The 16,916-nt window shown below is 34.7% G+C and overlaps 3 protein-coding genes across 3 annotated transcripts; 1 reads left to right on the top strand and 2 right to left on the bottom strand.

Moving 5' to 3' along the window:
- Nucleotides 1-6: 6 nt before the first annotated feature.
- LOC128178709 (uncharacterized) lies at nucleotides 7-1,478 on the bottom strand. Its single transcript, XM_052846001.1, has 2 exons — nucleotides 1,273-1,478; nucleotides 7-321 (listed from the first exon to the last, which is right to left on the bottom strand). The coding sequence occupies exons 1-2, from the start codon at nucleotides 1,464-1,466 to the stop codon at nucleotides 168-170; spliced, it is 348 nt and encodes a 115-aa protein (XP_052701961.1). The 5' UTR covers nucleotides 1,467-1,478; the 3' UTR covers nucleotides 7-167.
- Nucleotides 1,479-1,716: 238 nt separating this feature from the next.
- Nucleotides 1,717-5,279, top strand: LOC128176963 (uncharacterized). The gene is made up of 3 exons (XM_052843472.1): nucleotides 1,717-3,262; nucleotides 3,681-3,839; nucleotides 3,977-5,279. The coding sequence occupies exons 1-3, from the start codon at nucleotides 2,407-2,409 to the stop codon at nucleotides 4,360-4,362; spliced, it is 1,401 nt and encodes a 466-aa protein (XP_052699432.1). The 5' UTR covers nucleotides 1,717-2,406; the 3' UTR covers nucleotides 4,363-5,279.
- A 7,850-nt stretch (nucleotides 5,280-13,129) lies between these two features.
- Nucleotides 13,130-15,880, bottom strand: LOC128177297 (F-box only protein 22-like). Its single transcript, XM_052843957.1, has 5 exons — nucleotides 15,734-15,880; nucleotides 15,466-15,604; nucleotides 14,641-14,839; nucleotides 13,915-14,251; nucleotides 13,130-13,551 (listed from the first exon to the last, which is right to left on the bottom strand). The coding sequence occupies exons 1-5, from the start codon at nucleotides 15,856-15,858 to the stop codon at nucleotides 13,131-13,133; spliced, it is 1,221 nt and encodes a 406-aa protein (XP_052699917.1). The 5' UTR covers nucleotides 15,859-15,880; the 3' UTR covers nucleotide 13,130.
- Nucleotides 15,881-16,916: the final 1,036 nt, after the last annotated feature.

The raw sequence follows: 16,916 nt of genomic DNA, 5'->3' as shown, positions 1-16,916 counted from the left end.
GTCCACGTCCCGTTCCTGGATGCATATAATCTGTTTACTTACTGTACTCAAATTTTTATGTAACTGATGCTTTCTTTGTTATTACTAATTTATTTATTATGTTTATTTTTGTTTTGTTTGAACATTTGTATTATGTTGCATGTTTATTTTTTTTTTAACAAACTTACTTATTCTGGGTCTTGGAACCTTCTGTACTGGTTGGACTGAAAAGTCTGTCTAATCTTGGTCACTGCACATGAAGGTAGGGGAACACGGACGTTTCTTCCTAAATAGCCCCAACAACACCGAACAAGCTGGCGATAGGCTGTGTACCTATTTCTTCTGTAATAAACAAGAATAGAATTCCAGGGTCCCCCGCCGGTCAAGCAGTATACTAGTATACTGTATATTGGAATATTTTCAAACATTCAGGGCTGTTCCAGAATTAAATGTGTGGGGAGGTTGGGAGGAACATTTTTTTACCCCAACCACCCATTTTTTTTCTTCTATTTTTCCTGTCGCGAATATATCCAAAATACTACAATCTAAAAGAACTTGACCAAAGTATTAGCGGTATAAACATTTGGTATAAATTTAATAAAAATCCGTCAAAATTTGTAGTCATGAGAGCGCTTACAAGGTCACAAAGTCCGATAACTCCAACAAAAAGTATTGACCAATGCTAATTTTCGAACTTGACCAAGATAATAGTAGTATAAACATTTGGTATAAATTTAATGAAAATCTGTCAAAATTTGTAGGTATGAGAGCGCTTACAAGGTCAATTTTTTTTATAAAACGGAGTCGTTATTGTGGTCAAAGTCCCATAACTCCAACAAAAAGTATCGACCAATGCTGATTTTCGAACTTAACCAAGGTAATAGTAGTATAAACATTTGGTATAAATTTAATGAAAATCCATCAAAATTTGTAGGTATGAGAGCGCTTACAAGGTCAATTTTTGGATAAAACAGAGTCATTTTTGTGATCAAAGTCCTATAACTCCAAGAAAAAGTATCGACCAATGCTGATTTTCGAACTTGACCAAAGTATTAGTGGTATAAACATTTGGTATAAATTTAATGAAAATCGGTCAAAATTTGTAGGCATGAGAGCGCTTACAAAAAAGTGTGACGGACGGACACACGGACACACGGACGCACGGACGGACGCCCGGCATTTCTGTGTCCCCGCACCGCGTTGCGGCGGGGGACAAAAAAAGCATATTTATGAGTACAAGTTGATGAAACCTCAATATGTGTATGAAATAAATGCTACATTTATACAACTTACTCTTCTGTGGTTGTTCTTAATTCTCCATACTGGGATCTGTACTGGTAGTACGCAGTCTCGAGTACATATTCGTCCAGACAAACTGGTCCAAACCGTGGGTGCCGAGTAATACAGGTCAACTGATGAAATGATCCCCTCTTGGCATCGATCTGTTGTACTTCTTGGCAGCAGATGCTTTCCTTTGCAGTGGGCATAGCTGTACAACAGTTGCACCTAATTGGATGTAATAAAAAAATCAAGTATACGGATGTGTCAAAATCAAATAAAAAATTAATATCAGGTGAATGTGTAAATAAAACAGGTCAATCAAGAACATTAATACGAGATTTGATCAATGTTGGAGCTAGAGTTTATCAAAAAATGTTGAATAATATTGACTCTTATATTGATAAAATTACAGATTCCTTAGTTATTATTTAATCAAATAAGTAGAATTTTTATACAGTGAGGTTGCCGTTAACGAATCGTTCCCATTAACGAATCACTTTCATATAAACAATTCTGTAATTTTCTTACCAGGGACCAATACTTTGCTTAACCTATCCTGTCATGCTGAGTTATTCACGCTTTTGTCATTTAACATGAAATTATTAAAAATCATCTTCTTCAATGTCGTAATTTTTAAACAAAAACCAACAAGCTTTTTCATGACGCAGACTAGAAGCGTGCGTGCAGCAGACTACTTTCACTTTACGGTTGAGTTCTAATCTGAACGGTACGTTGTAGGTAAGTGAATTTAGTACAGATGTTTGATAAAATTATCTGTCTAAGAACACTGACAGTGGCATACAATTTCTTAATCAGAGAATAATTCTATTAGCTAAAGAGGTGTATGTAGTTAGGTTTCCAATAACGGATCACTGATACAAGAAGAATCGCTAGATGCAGGGACCCTGTCAAACTTTATTTTTTCGCGTGCGGTTATATTTGCACATTTGTTACAATAGGATTTAACAAATATTTAAATGCACTTCATCCCCTTTTGTAGAAAATTTCTCTATCCGATAATAATTTAAACTATACTTTGGTATTCCTGCAATAATAAATTCATTAAAATATAGGCAATGCTACTAGCCTAAAATAATTTTTTTTCTTACTTTTACTGACAATATATAATTATATGGACTTTCAGATATGTCTCCCAAAAAAGTGAAAAATAAAGGTGGTGGAAACACACCTACCCAGAAATCTGCAGCCAAAATAACAAAGAAATACAGAGGATGCGGAAAGAGAATGTCTCCACACAAAAGGCAAAAAGTCAGAAGAGCATTATACGATGTAAGTAAAAACAATCAGTCAATTAGGAAAGCAGCAGAGGAGAATGAGCTCTCTTATTCATTTCTATATCGACGGTGGAAAGGTGAAGTAGACCCATATAAAGTAAAAGGACAACCTCCCGTATTCACTGAATCAGAAGAAACAGCCATGGCAAAGTGGCTTTGTGAAATGTCACAAAGGGGTATGGGTTTGAGGATGTGTGAGTTTTTAGACTTTGTACAGTCAATTGTTAACAAAGAAAAGCGCCAGGTGCCGTTTAAAAATGGAAGACCAGGTAAAAAATGGTTTTATGCATTTATGAATAGAAATTCCCACATTATCAACCAAAGAGTAGAGACAGCGCTAGAGCTAAAGAGATCTCAGGTCACAAAAGAAAAAATGGATGCATGGTATGACAGATTTAGAAATTTTTTGCTAAGCATTGGTCTGATTGACAAACCAAGCAAAATATGGAATGCTGATGAAACAGGTTTCAATATGGGCAGCAACAAAAGCAAAGTCATAGGGCCAACTAGACGAGACCTAGGTGTGCCTCACATTTCCTTTGGGAAACAGCGTCTCACTGTGATGTTTTGTGGCAGTGCCTCTGGGCAAATGATGCCTCCATTTCTCGTTTACCCAGAACCAAAACCAAGGGGTTATAATCCTCTCAATGGGTCTATAGATGCATGGAACAGATCTTGCATATACAAAGAAAGGGTGGATGGACAGAGCAACGTTTTCCAAGTTCATAGACCATTTTGATCGATATGCTGGGGTAGAACGTCCAGTTTTGCTTCTTTTTGACAGTGTAAGTAGCCATGTTGATCATGATGTATTCATGAAAGCAAAATCAAAAGGAATTGAATTATACCGAATTCTTCCTAATGCCACTCACTTGATGCAACCTCTGGATAAAGGTGTTTTTGGACCACTTAAGTCTAAGTGGCACCTTACATCAAGAAAGTACACCAGAGAAAATCCAGGTAAAGCGATTGGGAAAGAGAATTTTGCAGTAAAATTGTCAGAGACCTTCTTACATTTTTACAAACCATTGACTGTAATCAATGCTTTTAAATCAGCAGGGATATATCCTGTTGACAGTACAGTCATCACTCATGAAATGCTTAAACCCTCACTGACTTATACAGATAAAGCAGCAAATGAATGTGCAGAGGTTGAGAATGAGACAAGTACTAGTAGTCAAGAAGAATCCGAGGAACAAAAGAAAGCCAAAGGTGCACTTGAGGTTTTTCAGAGCACTCTTTCCACATCTGTCCGGCAGCGCTATGCCAATCAATTAGAGGAAGGTCTTGATCTTGAAGGACAGTCTCCTTGTTTTAATGTATATAAAAAGTTGCATGACAAAGCATATCCACCTGACAGAGGTTTGAAAAGAAGGAGCAAACATACAAGTAGCGCTAGCTTGACTTGCTTGCTGATGCAGCTCTGTTACAGTTAGACACCCAACAGCGTGAACAGTCTACTCCTCATGATCATGAAGACAGTAACAGACGAATCAGAGAACATTCAGATACTGGTGATGTGCTGATGTCTCCTGTGTTGAAAGAAAGTTTGGTCTACCCTAAGGCAACTAACAGTTTAACAAGAGCACGACAGTCTATTTTAGATGCATGCCCTGATCACCTGACCTCCCCAGAAAGTATCAGAGAGTTCTCCTTAAAGCAATTAGAGACAGTCAAGTCTTTTGCTGAAAAAGAAAGAAAAGCTAAACTTCGGTACATGAAAAAATCAGCAAAAAAAGAGAAGAAAACTGTACAAAAGAAAAGAAAGAGTAAAGTATGTCACAAAATTAAGTCAAAGACTTTGTGAAAAATAACATGTGACAGTGACAGTGATGAAACTCTAGGCCTAGAACAGGATGACACAAAACCACATTGCCAAGCATGTCAGGGAACAGAGCAAGAGGATGAGGAGTTGGGGTTGGAGAGACTTTGGGTTCAATGCGATTCCTGTGACAACTGGGTGCACACAGAGTGCTTATCTTATGACGTTGACGTGAAAGCAAGCTTTGTGTGTCCGAAATGCTCCAAAAATTAACTGGGTGCTTACTGATGAGTTGTTGTGTATTTTCATAATTTTACTCATACATGTAATTGGAATCTAGGGGATTTCTGTACATTACACTGCTTTCAACAAAAAAGCACTGTAATGGATAAAAATCCAATGGATTCTGACAATGCATTATATTTAGTATTTAGAACATGTGATGTTCTATATCTATAAATTTCAAACAATTCAAACTCTGCTATAACATCTGAAATGTTCAAAAAAAATTATTACAATAACACATTTTACAGTACTCTGTATTACTTCTTTTTCTACATTTTTGAAATATTTTTTTTTTCGTTTTCAGTCTACAATGGATGCTGAAATCAAGAATTCAAGCAGTTCAAGTAAAATAATTATCAACAAATGTGTTGTGAAAGGCTATCATGCCTTCAAGATCCGTCCCCCCTTCACATCTCCTCCAACCCGTTTACTAGTGGATAGAGAATACTCAAACATTAAAGATGTAAATGCATGCTTGGTCTGGCTCCCACCATTGAACAAATTCCCCCCCATATGCATGATAATATTACAGATGAAAAGCGCCAGCTAAAATTAAGTGACATTGCTGGGCTACCCATCGGACATGTACCGAGGTGTCTCTCTTCTCATTTTCGGGACGTTTTGGATAATGGGGGGGAAATATATGCTGAAGTGACTGGACAACCAGTGCCAAGTTTTCATCCGGTGTGTTCCCGTTTTGCACACATTTGATAATTGGGTATAGAACAATAGGTGTGAATTGTGTTGTGATAGCAATTATAGTCTGCTTTCAGTCAAAGATTTTACCTGGATTTTTACTTGTGTTTTATCATTCATTCATCAGCACCATGAAACAAGAAGAATATAGATATTTTGTTGTGTTTTAGACTAATAACTATCACAATTTTTTTTCATTTGATAAAATAAAGATCAAATTAATATTTTTAGTCTTAAATTTCCGCTCACTGATAAGAAAAATAAGGATTAGATGATTTGATTTTTACATTTTTGCCCATTTACTTTAAATATAAAACTCGATGAATTGAGGAAAAATTGCTGGTCCCGGGCCAATTGGAAGCTAATTCAGTGGATAATTATATGATAAAGGGGAAAACTACACGGCCAGTCATATGAGGTAGTCCGTGTCTCTTTTTACAACTTACATTGTAGATGCAAAATATGTAAATCGCGTGTTTATAATTGGTTGTTTGGTATCAACAGAAAGATTATTATGAAAAGAAACAGACCTTTATCACAAAATATTTCAATCTTCGAAGTAGCAGCCTTGACAGTAGATCTTATGATCGACATCACCGCTTTAAATAGTATATTGCGGGTCAATTTTCAAATCAGCAGCTCAATAAATTCCGACAAAAATAATAATTTAAATATTGATTCGATATACCTCAAACTGAAGAAGGTTGAAAATGTATGAATTAGTTCTACATTTGATAGGTTTTGTGAAAAAATATTTTCAGTTTTTGAAGCATATAAAATTGCCTATTTATCATCATATCGTCATACATTAATTTGTCTAATAGTATTCTCTTCGATTATTCAAGCCACAGCATAAATGAAAAATAATTAGCAGCGTTTTCACTAGACACATTTTCTCCATTTATGTAAGCAAAAACAATAAATAAATACTAATATATGATATTTTCTCTTCAAACTTGTAGCGTGTAAGTGTACTTCCTAAAGGCAGGAAGATAAACAAAAGCACTACATACACAACATTTTTGCAATAATCTTTTTTGTTTAAAGAAATTCATGAAATTGTTGATGACCAAATCGATGTTTAAAATTAAATTCCAGAACATGGATGTCAATTATTATGTAAATGTGCTTCTATGCAAGTTATATTGTAACATAAAATAAATGTAAATATCAATTGCGAGTAGATATGTTTTATTTATTTCATTGTCAATTGCCCTTACAGGAGCTGTGATATAGACTATAGAAATTAAGCAATTATCTCACCTGGTCAAATTCCCGTTTTGCACACATTTTTTCGATACCTAATTTTCAAATGTGTGCAAAACGGGAACAAACCTTTCATCCATGGCCGGAACCAAATGAGGAAGGGGGTGGTGTTGTTCTACCCTGCAAGTACATTCTCACAAATATAGATGTTAATAATTTGTTAAATAAACTAAAAGAGTTATTTTCAAAATTGGAAGAGGGTGCTGAAATGGAATTGTACTGTACAAATCATGATTAAATTTGACCCCCCCCCCCAGTTTGATGGCATCAGGGCCTTGAAATAATTGGTCATATTGTACAGATGTATGTCTGTGTTTTATCTGTATCTGTTTATCTTTGTAAAACATGAAAGGCTGTTCATGTATCTCATTATAAAATTAACAATAATGATAACTTGGAATGACTTAAAATTGAGTGATTTTTTTATACATGCATGTACATTGGTATACCATATTTGTATCATCTAGTCTGTTTTTTCCTTGTTATTTATTTTCCCATTAATTGTCGGGTGCAATAAAATGAATACTCATCCCAAAAAAATTCGTTAGCCTTTCTATTGTTCAAAAAAAGGCATATTAAATCGTAAAAAATAGTTTGACACTGTCCCTAACAAAAAAAAATCAGCTGTATGTCACGTGATTCGCTAATGGAGAAAATGATCCGCTAAAGGAGAAAACATCGTTCATAGAAATACAACGATACTTTTTATTTAATCGGTGGTTGTTTAGAAAGAAATATATGATGTTATAAGTCAAGCATGGTACTTTAATACAATATTGTATTATGAATTTAACTCCGGCTCGGGTACGTACTATCGACGCGAATTTGCGAAGTGATTCGTTAACGGCAACCTCACTGTAATGTACATCTGTAGTAACTTGGCGTCGATCCACGGGCCCTGGAAGTTATTGTAAATATATTGCATGTGCATGTATAAAAAAGTAAGGGTAGGACACTCTTTTTGGGGCGAAATCGGGTTTGACGAAGTCTGGGCGTTCCTCAAACGAAATTTCGCGATAAATCGTTCAAGTATACTTTACTTACGACATATGTATACATTCGTTCCGCTCCAATGCTGTTACGTCGAAGAAAAAGGTGTTTTTATACATCCAAGTGCCTAAGAATTTCGCTAGACTGGTTTACATCCATTATTATTCACCACCGTTTATAATATGTCATGGGTACCTCGTTATAGAACTATGGAACATGAGTCTTGGTAAAATAGTACGCAAACCCGGGGCGGGGCAAATTAAAAGCCGAGGCAGATCGGCAATCGTCAATTCCAAAATAGGCATTGTTTTGCAGCAATATTTACAGCAAGTTCAAATATATTGGTCCGTAACATATCCTGAAAAGAACAGGGGCGTATAAGGCGTTGTGGTGTCCGGTCAATTCGTACACAGACCAACTCGTATACAGGTCAACTCGTATACAAAATTTCCGCATAAAAAACCGAAAGTCAACTCGTATACAAAAAAATTCCCGTATACCTAACCGAAAGTCAACTCGTATACAAAAAAATCCCGTTACAAAATCGAAAGTCAACTCGTATACAAAAATTCCCGTATATTTAACCGAAAGTCAACTCGTATGTACAAAAAATCACCATAATTTGAAAGTCAACTCTTATACAAAAAGTTAGAAACAAAACGTAAAAGTAATTTAAAAGTAACTAAAAAACACTTGGTTTTTTGTAATAAAATTTCTTTATATATTGCTTCCGTAATTCAGCGTAAAAAGGACATATAAGAATAAAATGGATTTTATCAACTATTACAAAGACTGCAAAATTCATACATGTATAATTGTGCATTATCATTCAACTCGGTAACGATGTGAAATTACAACAAAAAAATTAACGATAATTAATTGTGTCAATCCAATCATTATTATTTGGTAATTACACTGTATTTCTACACATCAAAACAATAATTGTTAAAACGTTGTATATCCCCCACTCGGGGCAATAAAGACGAAAGAATTTTAATTTAAGTTATTATATAATAGAATATTAATTTTTGGCTTGTATTTATTGTTTTTAGTATAAATTCTACGATGGAAGTCAGTATTGTGCTTTTAATCAATAAACACGACAGATATGTTTCCAAATAAAGCTGCACAGCGTTTTATGCCAAAAGCTTGATCATTCACTGTTCTAAATTGCAAAGTTTAGGTATGAATGGGTCTTGATTCCATTTATTATTGATTTATTTAAATGGGGTATAGACCCATAATGGGTCAAATTCGTGGCTTTCACCAAAATCGTTCTTTTTTTCTTATTATTGCCAAACATATAAATATATTCTCCGGTACTCTAATGTGTCAACGTAGCTCACAGTGATACGCGGAGGCTTGTAGTCCATCCTTCTCAATTGAAAGGGTGTTCGAATCGTAGAAACGGCGTTTTATTTTTAATTCGTGTGCTTTTAAGTTAAACAATTTTTGCTTTTTTATTGGATTATTATGAAAAAAATATCAAATACCATTTATATAACGACAATTATTACGTTATGTTCATGTTCTCTACACAATGTCGGATAAAAATAGCGCTAGCACAGATATGAGATCATGCTGTAATGTTTAGAAAGCAAGCAAATAAAACAAAGAAGATAAGTATCAAGTACATGTATTAATGTATGTTATTTATTTGTCGGAGAATGCAGTTCTATATTATACATGTACATGTACTGATGCACACTTTCACATGCATGTAAATATTTTTGATGTGATCATGTGCCATTTTAAAATCCTGGGTACGGGGGGGGGGGGGGGGGATTTGTCAGGCCTTGTACGCTCTTATCCTTTTAACGAGATTGGCATACATTGTATTAATAACTGCCAATCTTTTGTTTTGACCCGGCCCGGATTTACCTACCCATTTTACACAGACTCATGGAATACCGAACCCGAAACTATAAAATAATTCAAACACGCCTTTCCATTATCATTATTTTCTGATAACTTAGATTTGAAACAGAATTAGCCCATAATTTTTGCAATTTATATTTTTCTTTCCATAAGGATTATTTCTGCTAAATTACATTGAATTTGACTCATTAGTTCTTGAGAAGATTATTTAAAATGCACACCCCCCTTTTTCTACAGTTTCAAGGTTTTCTCCGCTTTGAATAAAGATCAGTCTTTCATTGTTGCAATTTATATTTACCTTCCCATAAGAATGCTTTTTGCCAAATTTGGTTGAAATTGGCTAAGCTGTTTAGGGAAGGAGTTCAAAATGTAAAAAGTTAACAGACGAACAGACAGACTGGCTAACAGACAGACTGACAGACAGATACACAAGGGTAAAACAGTATAGCGCCTTCTCCTTAACAGCGGGGGTATAATTATGATTACCAGTATTTAAGGAAAACTTAAAACCAGGCTTTTCATAATAAGCTCGTTTAATGCTGAGTGTGGAACTACCTTAAATTTTCATCATCTTAACAAAAGAAGTTCTGCTTTTGCAGAGGTACATGTACAGTTGTCATTTTCCCACTCATCATCTAATGAAGTTATAAAAAAGTCTGTTCATAGGAAACAAAAACATTTACGATGTTATATACAGCACCACACGTCAAGGGGCATGGTCACACTATCGGTCAAATTTAATTTTTCTGCTTTTTATTATTTACAATGCTATAGGAATGCATTTTTAATGATCAAATAAAAATTGAGAGCCAGTCGTTAAAATTTAAGCAAGATACAGAGCTTATAATTATTTGTCGTGTAAACAAGGCTCATGCCCTGTTTTTGTTTACAATGTTTAATCATGAAACATTCATTTTAGGTTTAAAATTGTGATTCTCACTTCGACATTCAAAATGTAACAAAAAGCTTTTTGTTTACATAGCAAAGAATTGTAAGCACTGTACCTCGCATTCAACAAAATGACAGTCAAATTTTGGTTGCTATTTAAAATGCCATACTGAAGCATTGTAAACATTAAAATTGGAAAAATAATTTTTGACCAAAATCGTGACCATGTCCCTTTAAACCAATATTTAAACATAAATATAAGCAATAAACAGCAGTGTTAAAAAGTTAAATATGTTAAAAATCTTCAGTGAGGCACTTTTAGTTTCACAAGATTTGATCAAGAGACCAACTGAGTTCATATCCCTTTGGACTTCTTAACATGCTGTATATTTCTTATTTGATTTTTGTTTTTATTAAAAAAAATTGATAAAAAAAAGTTTGAAGACATTCATATGTAAAAAATTATCTAAGGCCAAAAAAAATTAATGATTTGTTTCTCAGGCACCGCCGCATCAGTAAAATCATAGCCGCATCAAACTTTTTTATCGGTATTTTTCCGGATTTTTCATATTTTATCATTTTCGGTTTTCTCTATTATGGAATCAATGTAAACAAACGCTCAGAACAAATGCTCGTCTCTGTCAGTGAAAAACGTTATTTTATCTGAAACATCTACCCAGTGACAACCTAGGGGGCTACCTGGGCTAAATACAAGTTTATGTAAATATAATTACTCGCTTTGTGGTCGGTAACTTCGCCAGAATTTCCTCAGAAAGAGAGGTTGAAGTTGCCCTGTATGAGTTCACGATCGTGAAAGTTAACCCCAAATGCAATAAAATGATAATAATCTAATTCAAAAGGCATTTCCATAGCCTAAGTTAACGTCCCTGTTGTGATTAATAACTAGCGACTGTATTGTCTTTAGAGGTTATAAATACGGTTGATGCAACCACATACTGTGCACTGGAAATTACAACCGATGTTTAACTTAAGGTGTTGGTATTACAATTAGTTGGTAACTTGTAATTAATTAATAACTCTGCCTAGTTCGTGCTAAATTAATCATAAAACCGTTTGTCTTCAGTTATCTATTCTGTACAACCCACTATATGAAGGTAGTAATTGGGTCAAAGGGTTGGACTAATATCTGCAAAATACACTTAAACACATAGACTGATTATATTTGTCATTTAGCCAACACAAATACGAAACATTTAAGCTACAAATATATGAATACACATAATAAATTAAATTTTAAAAATTGGATAAGATTTTAAATTTTTTAGGAGTTGTTTTATTTTTAATTGACTTGCTTCTAATCAAATTCAAATTAAGGTTGAATCTGTGTATAAATGTATCATCATTAGCATTATGCAATTGTCAAAGAATGGAAGTCTACCTGATTTCTCAAATTTCTCCCTATTTTTCTTTGAGGGAGAACTTGAGAAGTGAAGTCTCCCTTAACTAAGTTTGCTTTGGGGCCGTCCTTGTTAACACAACCACTGAAATTTCTCTGTAATCTTCAGAAATTGAAGCCTCTGTGATATTGCATAGAAGCAGGAATAAAGGACAATTGTATTGTTTGAGAATTTTATGATGACTAATTTACTTTTCCTTCATTTCTGTCCTCAAGGCACTGAAGATTGATAAGAAAACACCCCAAATGAATGCTTTATTTGATAATTTTTTATATGGCAAATTCAACTGTAAAATGCCATAAGAAGTCCCCTATTTCAGTTTGGACTTCTGTTATTACTGTGAAGGGGAAAAATGGGCGGCAAAATGAAGCAGGGGCACAAACCATTTGTCATTTTTGTTCATCTGCATAAACTTTGCCAATGTATGAGCTTGTTGTACATCTGCTGACGAGTACACAAATAAATCATAAAGTATGGGTTGCCGTCATTGTAAAGAACAAGGGGCAGTAAGCATATATTAATTGCCCAATATTTTTTAAAAATTTCAAACAAGCTCAATCATTGACATGATCTGATTTTTTTGTTGATGGGATGTTTATCTTTCAATATATAGTCGCAAAATTGTCACCGATGTTTTTAGTAGAGTTATCCCTCTTTTGATCTGAGTAATTTTCCGGATATCGCATATTTCCTATGAAATGGTCACATTCCCAACAAGAATTAAATATGGCCGCATGCAAACAACACGGTAAAATTTTAACAGATTAATCAAAATAATGAAAGAATTTTATTCTCAAAATATTTTGTTGTTGTTTGCATGTGGCCACTGTTAAAAAAATAAATTATGTTGTTTTACGATGGGCGGTTTTTCGGTTCCAGTTTCGGTTTTTATACACAGCAGACGTAAACAAAAGTGAAAGTCGGACGACAGCAATAGATATGAAGGCAAAATCATTTCATTAACTGGCAAGAATGTGTGAAAAGAGTATAAGACTTAAAGATACAGCTATGCATTATGAGTTTAAAAAAAAAAACCCTGCCTGCCTCATCAAAATTTCGGCCGGAGAAACTAATGATTAATTTTTTTGGCCTAATAAATCAATACAGGATCAAGTAAACTTTTTGTGCAGTAAATTAAACATTTTTTTTTTCCTTTTCTCTGAATAAATACAATCTTTGCTAGCCATGGGTGTTCGGTCCACCTTGCTCCGTGGAGCAAAGTGGACCGAAAACTCTTGGCTAGCGAAGATGAATAAATACAAAAAAGTCTTTAAATTCTGAAATGATTTTTTTCAAATATGATACTTGATAGCTCTATTAAACAATATAATGGTGTGAACTGTGAAAAGTCACATTAAAAATAATATCTTTTAATATCTACACATGGACAATTCAGCCAGAGGTAACAGACACTAACAAGAAAATAGACGTATAAGCATGAGAGAGTTTTGGATGGTGCCTGCTAAACTTTGTCTTTTTTGACTTAGAAAAGCTTCCAGTGGAATCAAACGGTTGTAGGTAATTCATGCCAATCTCTCCATTGCCAAAAAAACCAAATAATGGTGTCTGAGGGAAAACCTTCCTAAATATAGAGGACTCCACGTTTTCCTTGTTACGATGAAATGACTTCCCCCTGCCGAGACAGGCAAACATAAAGGCAAATGTAGAGTCCATTGGTAGGTTGCAGTCCTTGAGTTTAAGGAGTTCTTTCTCGATTTGCTTTTGGTCACTGACATCGTCCTTGATGACGACAGAAGCCACATGTACATTGGGTCCGCACAAAGCGATGCAGCGAACCTGGGAGTCTGGAACACTGCAATATATGGATCAAACTGTCAAAGAACAGTAACTCTTACAACTAAGTCAAATATATTTTTCATCCGTGTTAAAAGATGAAATGCGAGTTATGTTTCTATTATACAAAAAACAGAAAAACCCTTAATGAGCCTATACACAAAACAGGAAAACCCTGTATGAGCTACATGTACCAGTGGATAAAAAATATTTGTTGTGTGAATGTCATTACCGTCCATAATGGAGCTTATAAAGAAGACACTTTATAGGAAAATAACTAGTGCATAAAAAGATGGAGTATGACATTCATTACTCCAACAGCTTTTCATAGCAAAAATTTGCTTCTGAACTCCATCACAAACATTAAAAAGCTGACACTTACTCTGAGTCATTATCCAAATCAGTGGACAGAATGTGGTCAACATAACCCCCTACCACCGGGCATCCATTGTAGTAGTCCAAGAGGCCAAGCTGGATCTCTTGGGGACAGAAGTGAAGGTCAGAGAAAAACAGAATGGCCTTGACCTCCTGATCACATGGCACTGAAGTCACATCCTCTACATTAAACTGCTCTGGGATTTCTGGATTCAGTGGAGAAATGTGTTTGTTCAGATCAATAAAAAAATCATAAATTTCCAGTCCATTTATTTTGGGAATTGCTAAACATGTCACGGCCAGTGGGGAGTGTTCTATTTCTACTGATTTGTTGCCAGTGCTTCCTGTAAAAATAAACAATAAATCAAATTACAATGTACAAAGTTATTCATTTCATGCCAGACAGATTTTTGTACCTTCAATGGCTCTAATGGGGTAATACTGCAGTAAAGCTTTATACTGCAACAATTATCTGTAAACCAACATTAATTCGTGACAACATTATAATTATTTCACATTTACTGTACGTCTTTTCTAAATCTGTGTTGTGATTACAACCATACACCAAAGGCTGGTTTGCAGCAAGAGATATTTGCGGCTACAAGGTTCTCGCGAACCTTGTGAAATTTTCTCACTCGCGTATAAAAGTTGGTTTACAGTATATGGCTTATATAGCAATTAAAACCAAGGTTCATATCATTTTTAATATAAAGTTGTGTAAGTATTTCCATACCAATGATACCATCTGCTGCCACTGAATAACACCTGCAGGATGGAGGTGCGAGGGACGTAATATAACTGTTTACATCATAAGCCTGCTGTTGACACTGGCGAGGTCTTCGTGTCTGGTTTTTGGAAGGAGCATAAAGATGTTGCTCAAACAGGGCAGAGGTACAAAACACAAACAAATAGGCAGGCTCACATGTCAGGTTCTGAAAAGAGAAGTATGAAAAACATATTTTGAGAAACTGGAGAAAAGCTATAGCATACAGGGTAAAATACATGTAGATTCCCACCCTCTTTTACACAAGTTTTAAACTATTCATGGTTAACTAAATATTATATGGTAAATAGAGGGCAGTCAATGTTTGGTTGTTTGAAATGGTATTTACATGTATCTAATGAGTCACACATGGTTTTAGTTATTATCCATGCTGTTTACCAATGGTGAATAGTAATGGTAATTATTCAGTGTGAACTTGTATACCATCAGCAAAGGCTGTATCATCAACAATTTTTTTCAGTGTCAACAATTTTTTTAGTTTAAATACTAGTTTACTGACTATAATAATGGACGATAACAAGTCTATTATACCCTAAAAAAACTACTATATCCCGAGGCTTTGACTTGGAAAATCCATGCAGTAATGAATTGCTGTAGAGGAAGACAATGTACTTGCTATATATTGTCCTCATAGCAAGTGCTATACATGTAAATCAGATCTTTGTGGGTAAATTACATCAAATGCAATAGTGATAAGAGATAGAGCTGGTGGAAATGCAATATCAAACTTCCAATGTTTGCGTCTAATAGTGATACTATCGTCAATTCCACTACCTCGAACAGAAGCATTAGTTCTGATGAAATGGTCTGAACTTGCTGGTCTTCCATTCCCGTTCCTTGAATACAAATCCATTTTAAATCCCTCCTCTTCTGTTTGATGCTTTTGACAATATCGTTCCAGATACGACAAACCCTACAATAACAACATAAGTAATCAGCTTGTTGGGTAATGATTATGAATTTGTTAGCTGAAATTGAAAGTAGATTCTTGTCTCAATACATTTTCATTTTGTTTCCGTACAATTTACAGAAGAGTTCATACCGAGCACAGGCGTGAAGTGACGTCATAGGAAGATATTCCATTATCTTGTTGCTGATGACAGGGATTCCTTGTAAAACTTTCGCCGGACAAACTTTTCCTTCGTTGTTCAGAAAATTAGTCGCCATTTTTGTTTATGTCTGTTCTCCGTGGGTCACGTCTTCAAAATAGAAATAAATCGTACGTTAAACAACTCGTTTAGCATCTGGTTCATGTGGTTTTAGTTCAATTGATCGAAATGATATATTAACTTATTTTTTTTTAAATCATGACTAAAGGAATGAAAGAAATAGTTGGTGATGTAGGAAGTCATAAATCATGATTTAATTATTTCATTTTCAAACTAACCCCCCTCCCCAAATCCGACACAGTACACAGAACACAATGCTCAATTTTGCACAAAATTTATAGACTGTCTATACCTTACATACATCCTGGCTAGTATTTCACTGATAATAATATGATACATTTGTCTGATGCCAGGTGAGATATTTACCTTTAAAAATTAATATGCCATAGAAAATAATATTTCCTACAGGAGAATAATTTTTGTACAAGAAATATTGAAATTCCCATAGGATTTTCCAAAAATCGTACAGGAATAATATTTCCTATAGGAGAGGAGTATTTTCTGCAGTAGTTTGATACAGACAGGTAGTTTTCTATGGAGGGTAATCGTGTTCAAAAATCCAGACATGTAAACTTGTAAATCCGAATATGCAATCGTGTTGATGTGTGAGCCTGAGCATGAATATGTGTAATTCTGATCGTGTAACCTATAAAACTCGGGCATAAACACGTGTAAGATTTGACTCAGCTCCTTCGCATGATGCACATTTTGCAACTTTATTGATTACATTAGTTAATCAAACCTTCAACTTTGCACACTTTCAATCCGTAGTTTCTGCATTTGTAACTTCAGGCTCGGCAATAGCACATCTGACATGATACAAGTTGACAAATGTAAAGTCTACAAGTTTGTCGAATTTTGACATGACCTTATATGGCAACTGCCTTGCTGCGGGAAAAGGCATGCCGTAACCGCCGGACCGGAATGAACGAAAAATAAACATAATATTCAGCTTAACTGTTGCAATAAGCTTTTAATGAACGACACCTTTTCTATCGAAAACACCGGTATTATTTTTAGAAAAAAAAATTGAGGTATGATTGAAACTGGACCAAA

The sequence above is a fragment of the Crassostrea angulata genome, chromosome 3 (genome assembly GCF_025612915.1).
Source record: "Crassostrea angulata isolate pt1a10 chromosome 3, ASM2561291v2, whole genome shotgun sequence".
Taxonomy (NCBI): Eukaryota; Metazoa; Mollusca; class Bivalvia; order Ostreida; family Ostreidae; genus Magallana; species Magallana angulata.
The sequence above is the reverse complement of the archived record's forward strand: the minus strand, read 5'-3'. Positions and strand labels throughout refer to the sequence as shown.

Bases quoted from the DNA above. Each gene is read 5' to 3' on its own strand.
- LOC128178709 (XM_052846001.1), bottom strand. From the start codon at position 1,466: ATGCCCACTGCAAAGGAAAGCATCTGCTGCCAAGAAGTACAACAGATC. The intron at 322-1,272 runs GTAAGTTGTATA...TGTTTATTACAG, and splicing joins TTAAGAACAACCACAGAAGA to AAGAAATAGGTACACAGCCT.
- LOC128176963 (XM_052843472.1), top strand. From the start codon at position 2,407: ATGTCTCCCAAAAAAGTGAAAAATAAAGGTGGTGGAAACACACCTACC. The intron at 3,263-3,680 runs GCAACGTTTTCC...TGACTTATACAG, and splicing joins AGAAAGGGTGGATGGACAGA to ATAAAGCAGCAAATGAATGT. The intron at 3,840-3,976 runs GTCTTGATCTTG...TTGCTGATGCAG, and splicing joins TGCCAATCAATTAGAGGAAG to CTCTGTTACAGTTAGACACC.
- LOC128177297 (XM_052843957.1), bottom strand. From the start codon at position 15,858: ATGGCGACTAATTTTCTGAACAACGAAGGAAAAGTTTGTCCGGCGAAA. The intron at 15,605-15,733 runs GTATGAACTCTT...TTGTTATTGTAG, and splicing joins TCACTTCACGCCTGTGCTCG to GGTTTGTCGTATCTGGAACG. The intron at 14,252-14,640 runs GTATGGAAATAC...TTATTTTTACAG, and splicing joins GGCAGCAGATGGTATCATTG to GAAGCACTGGCAACAAATCA.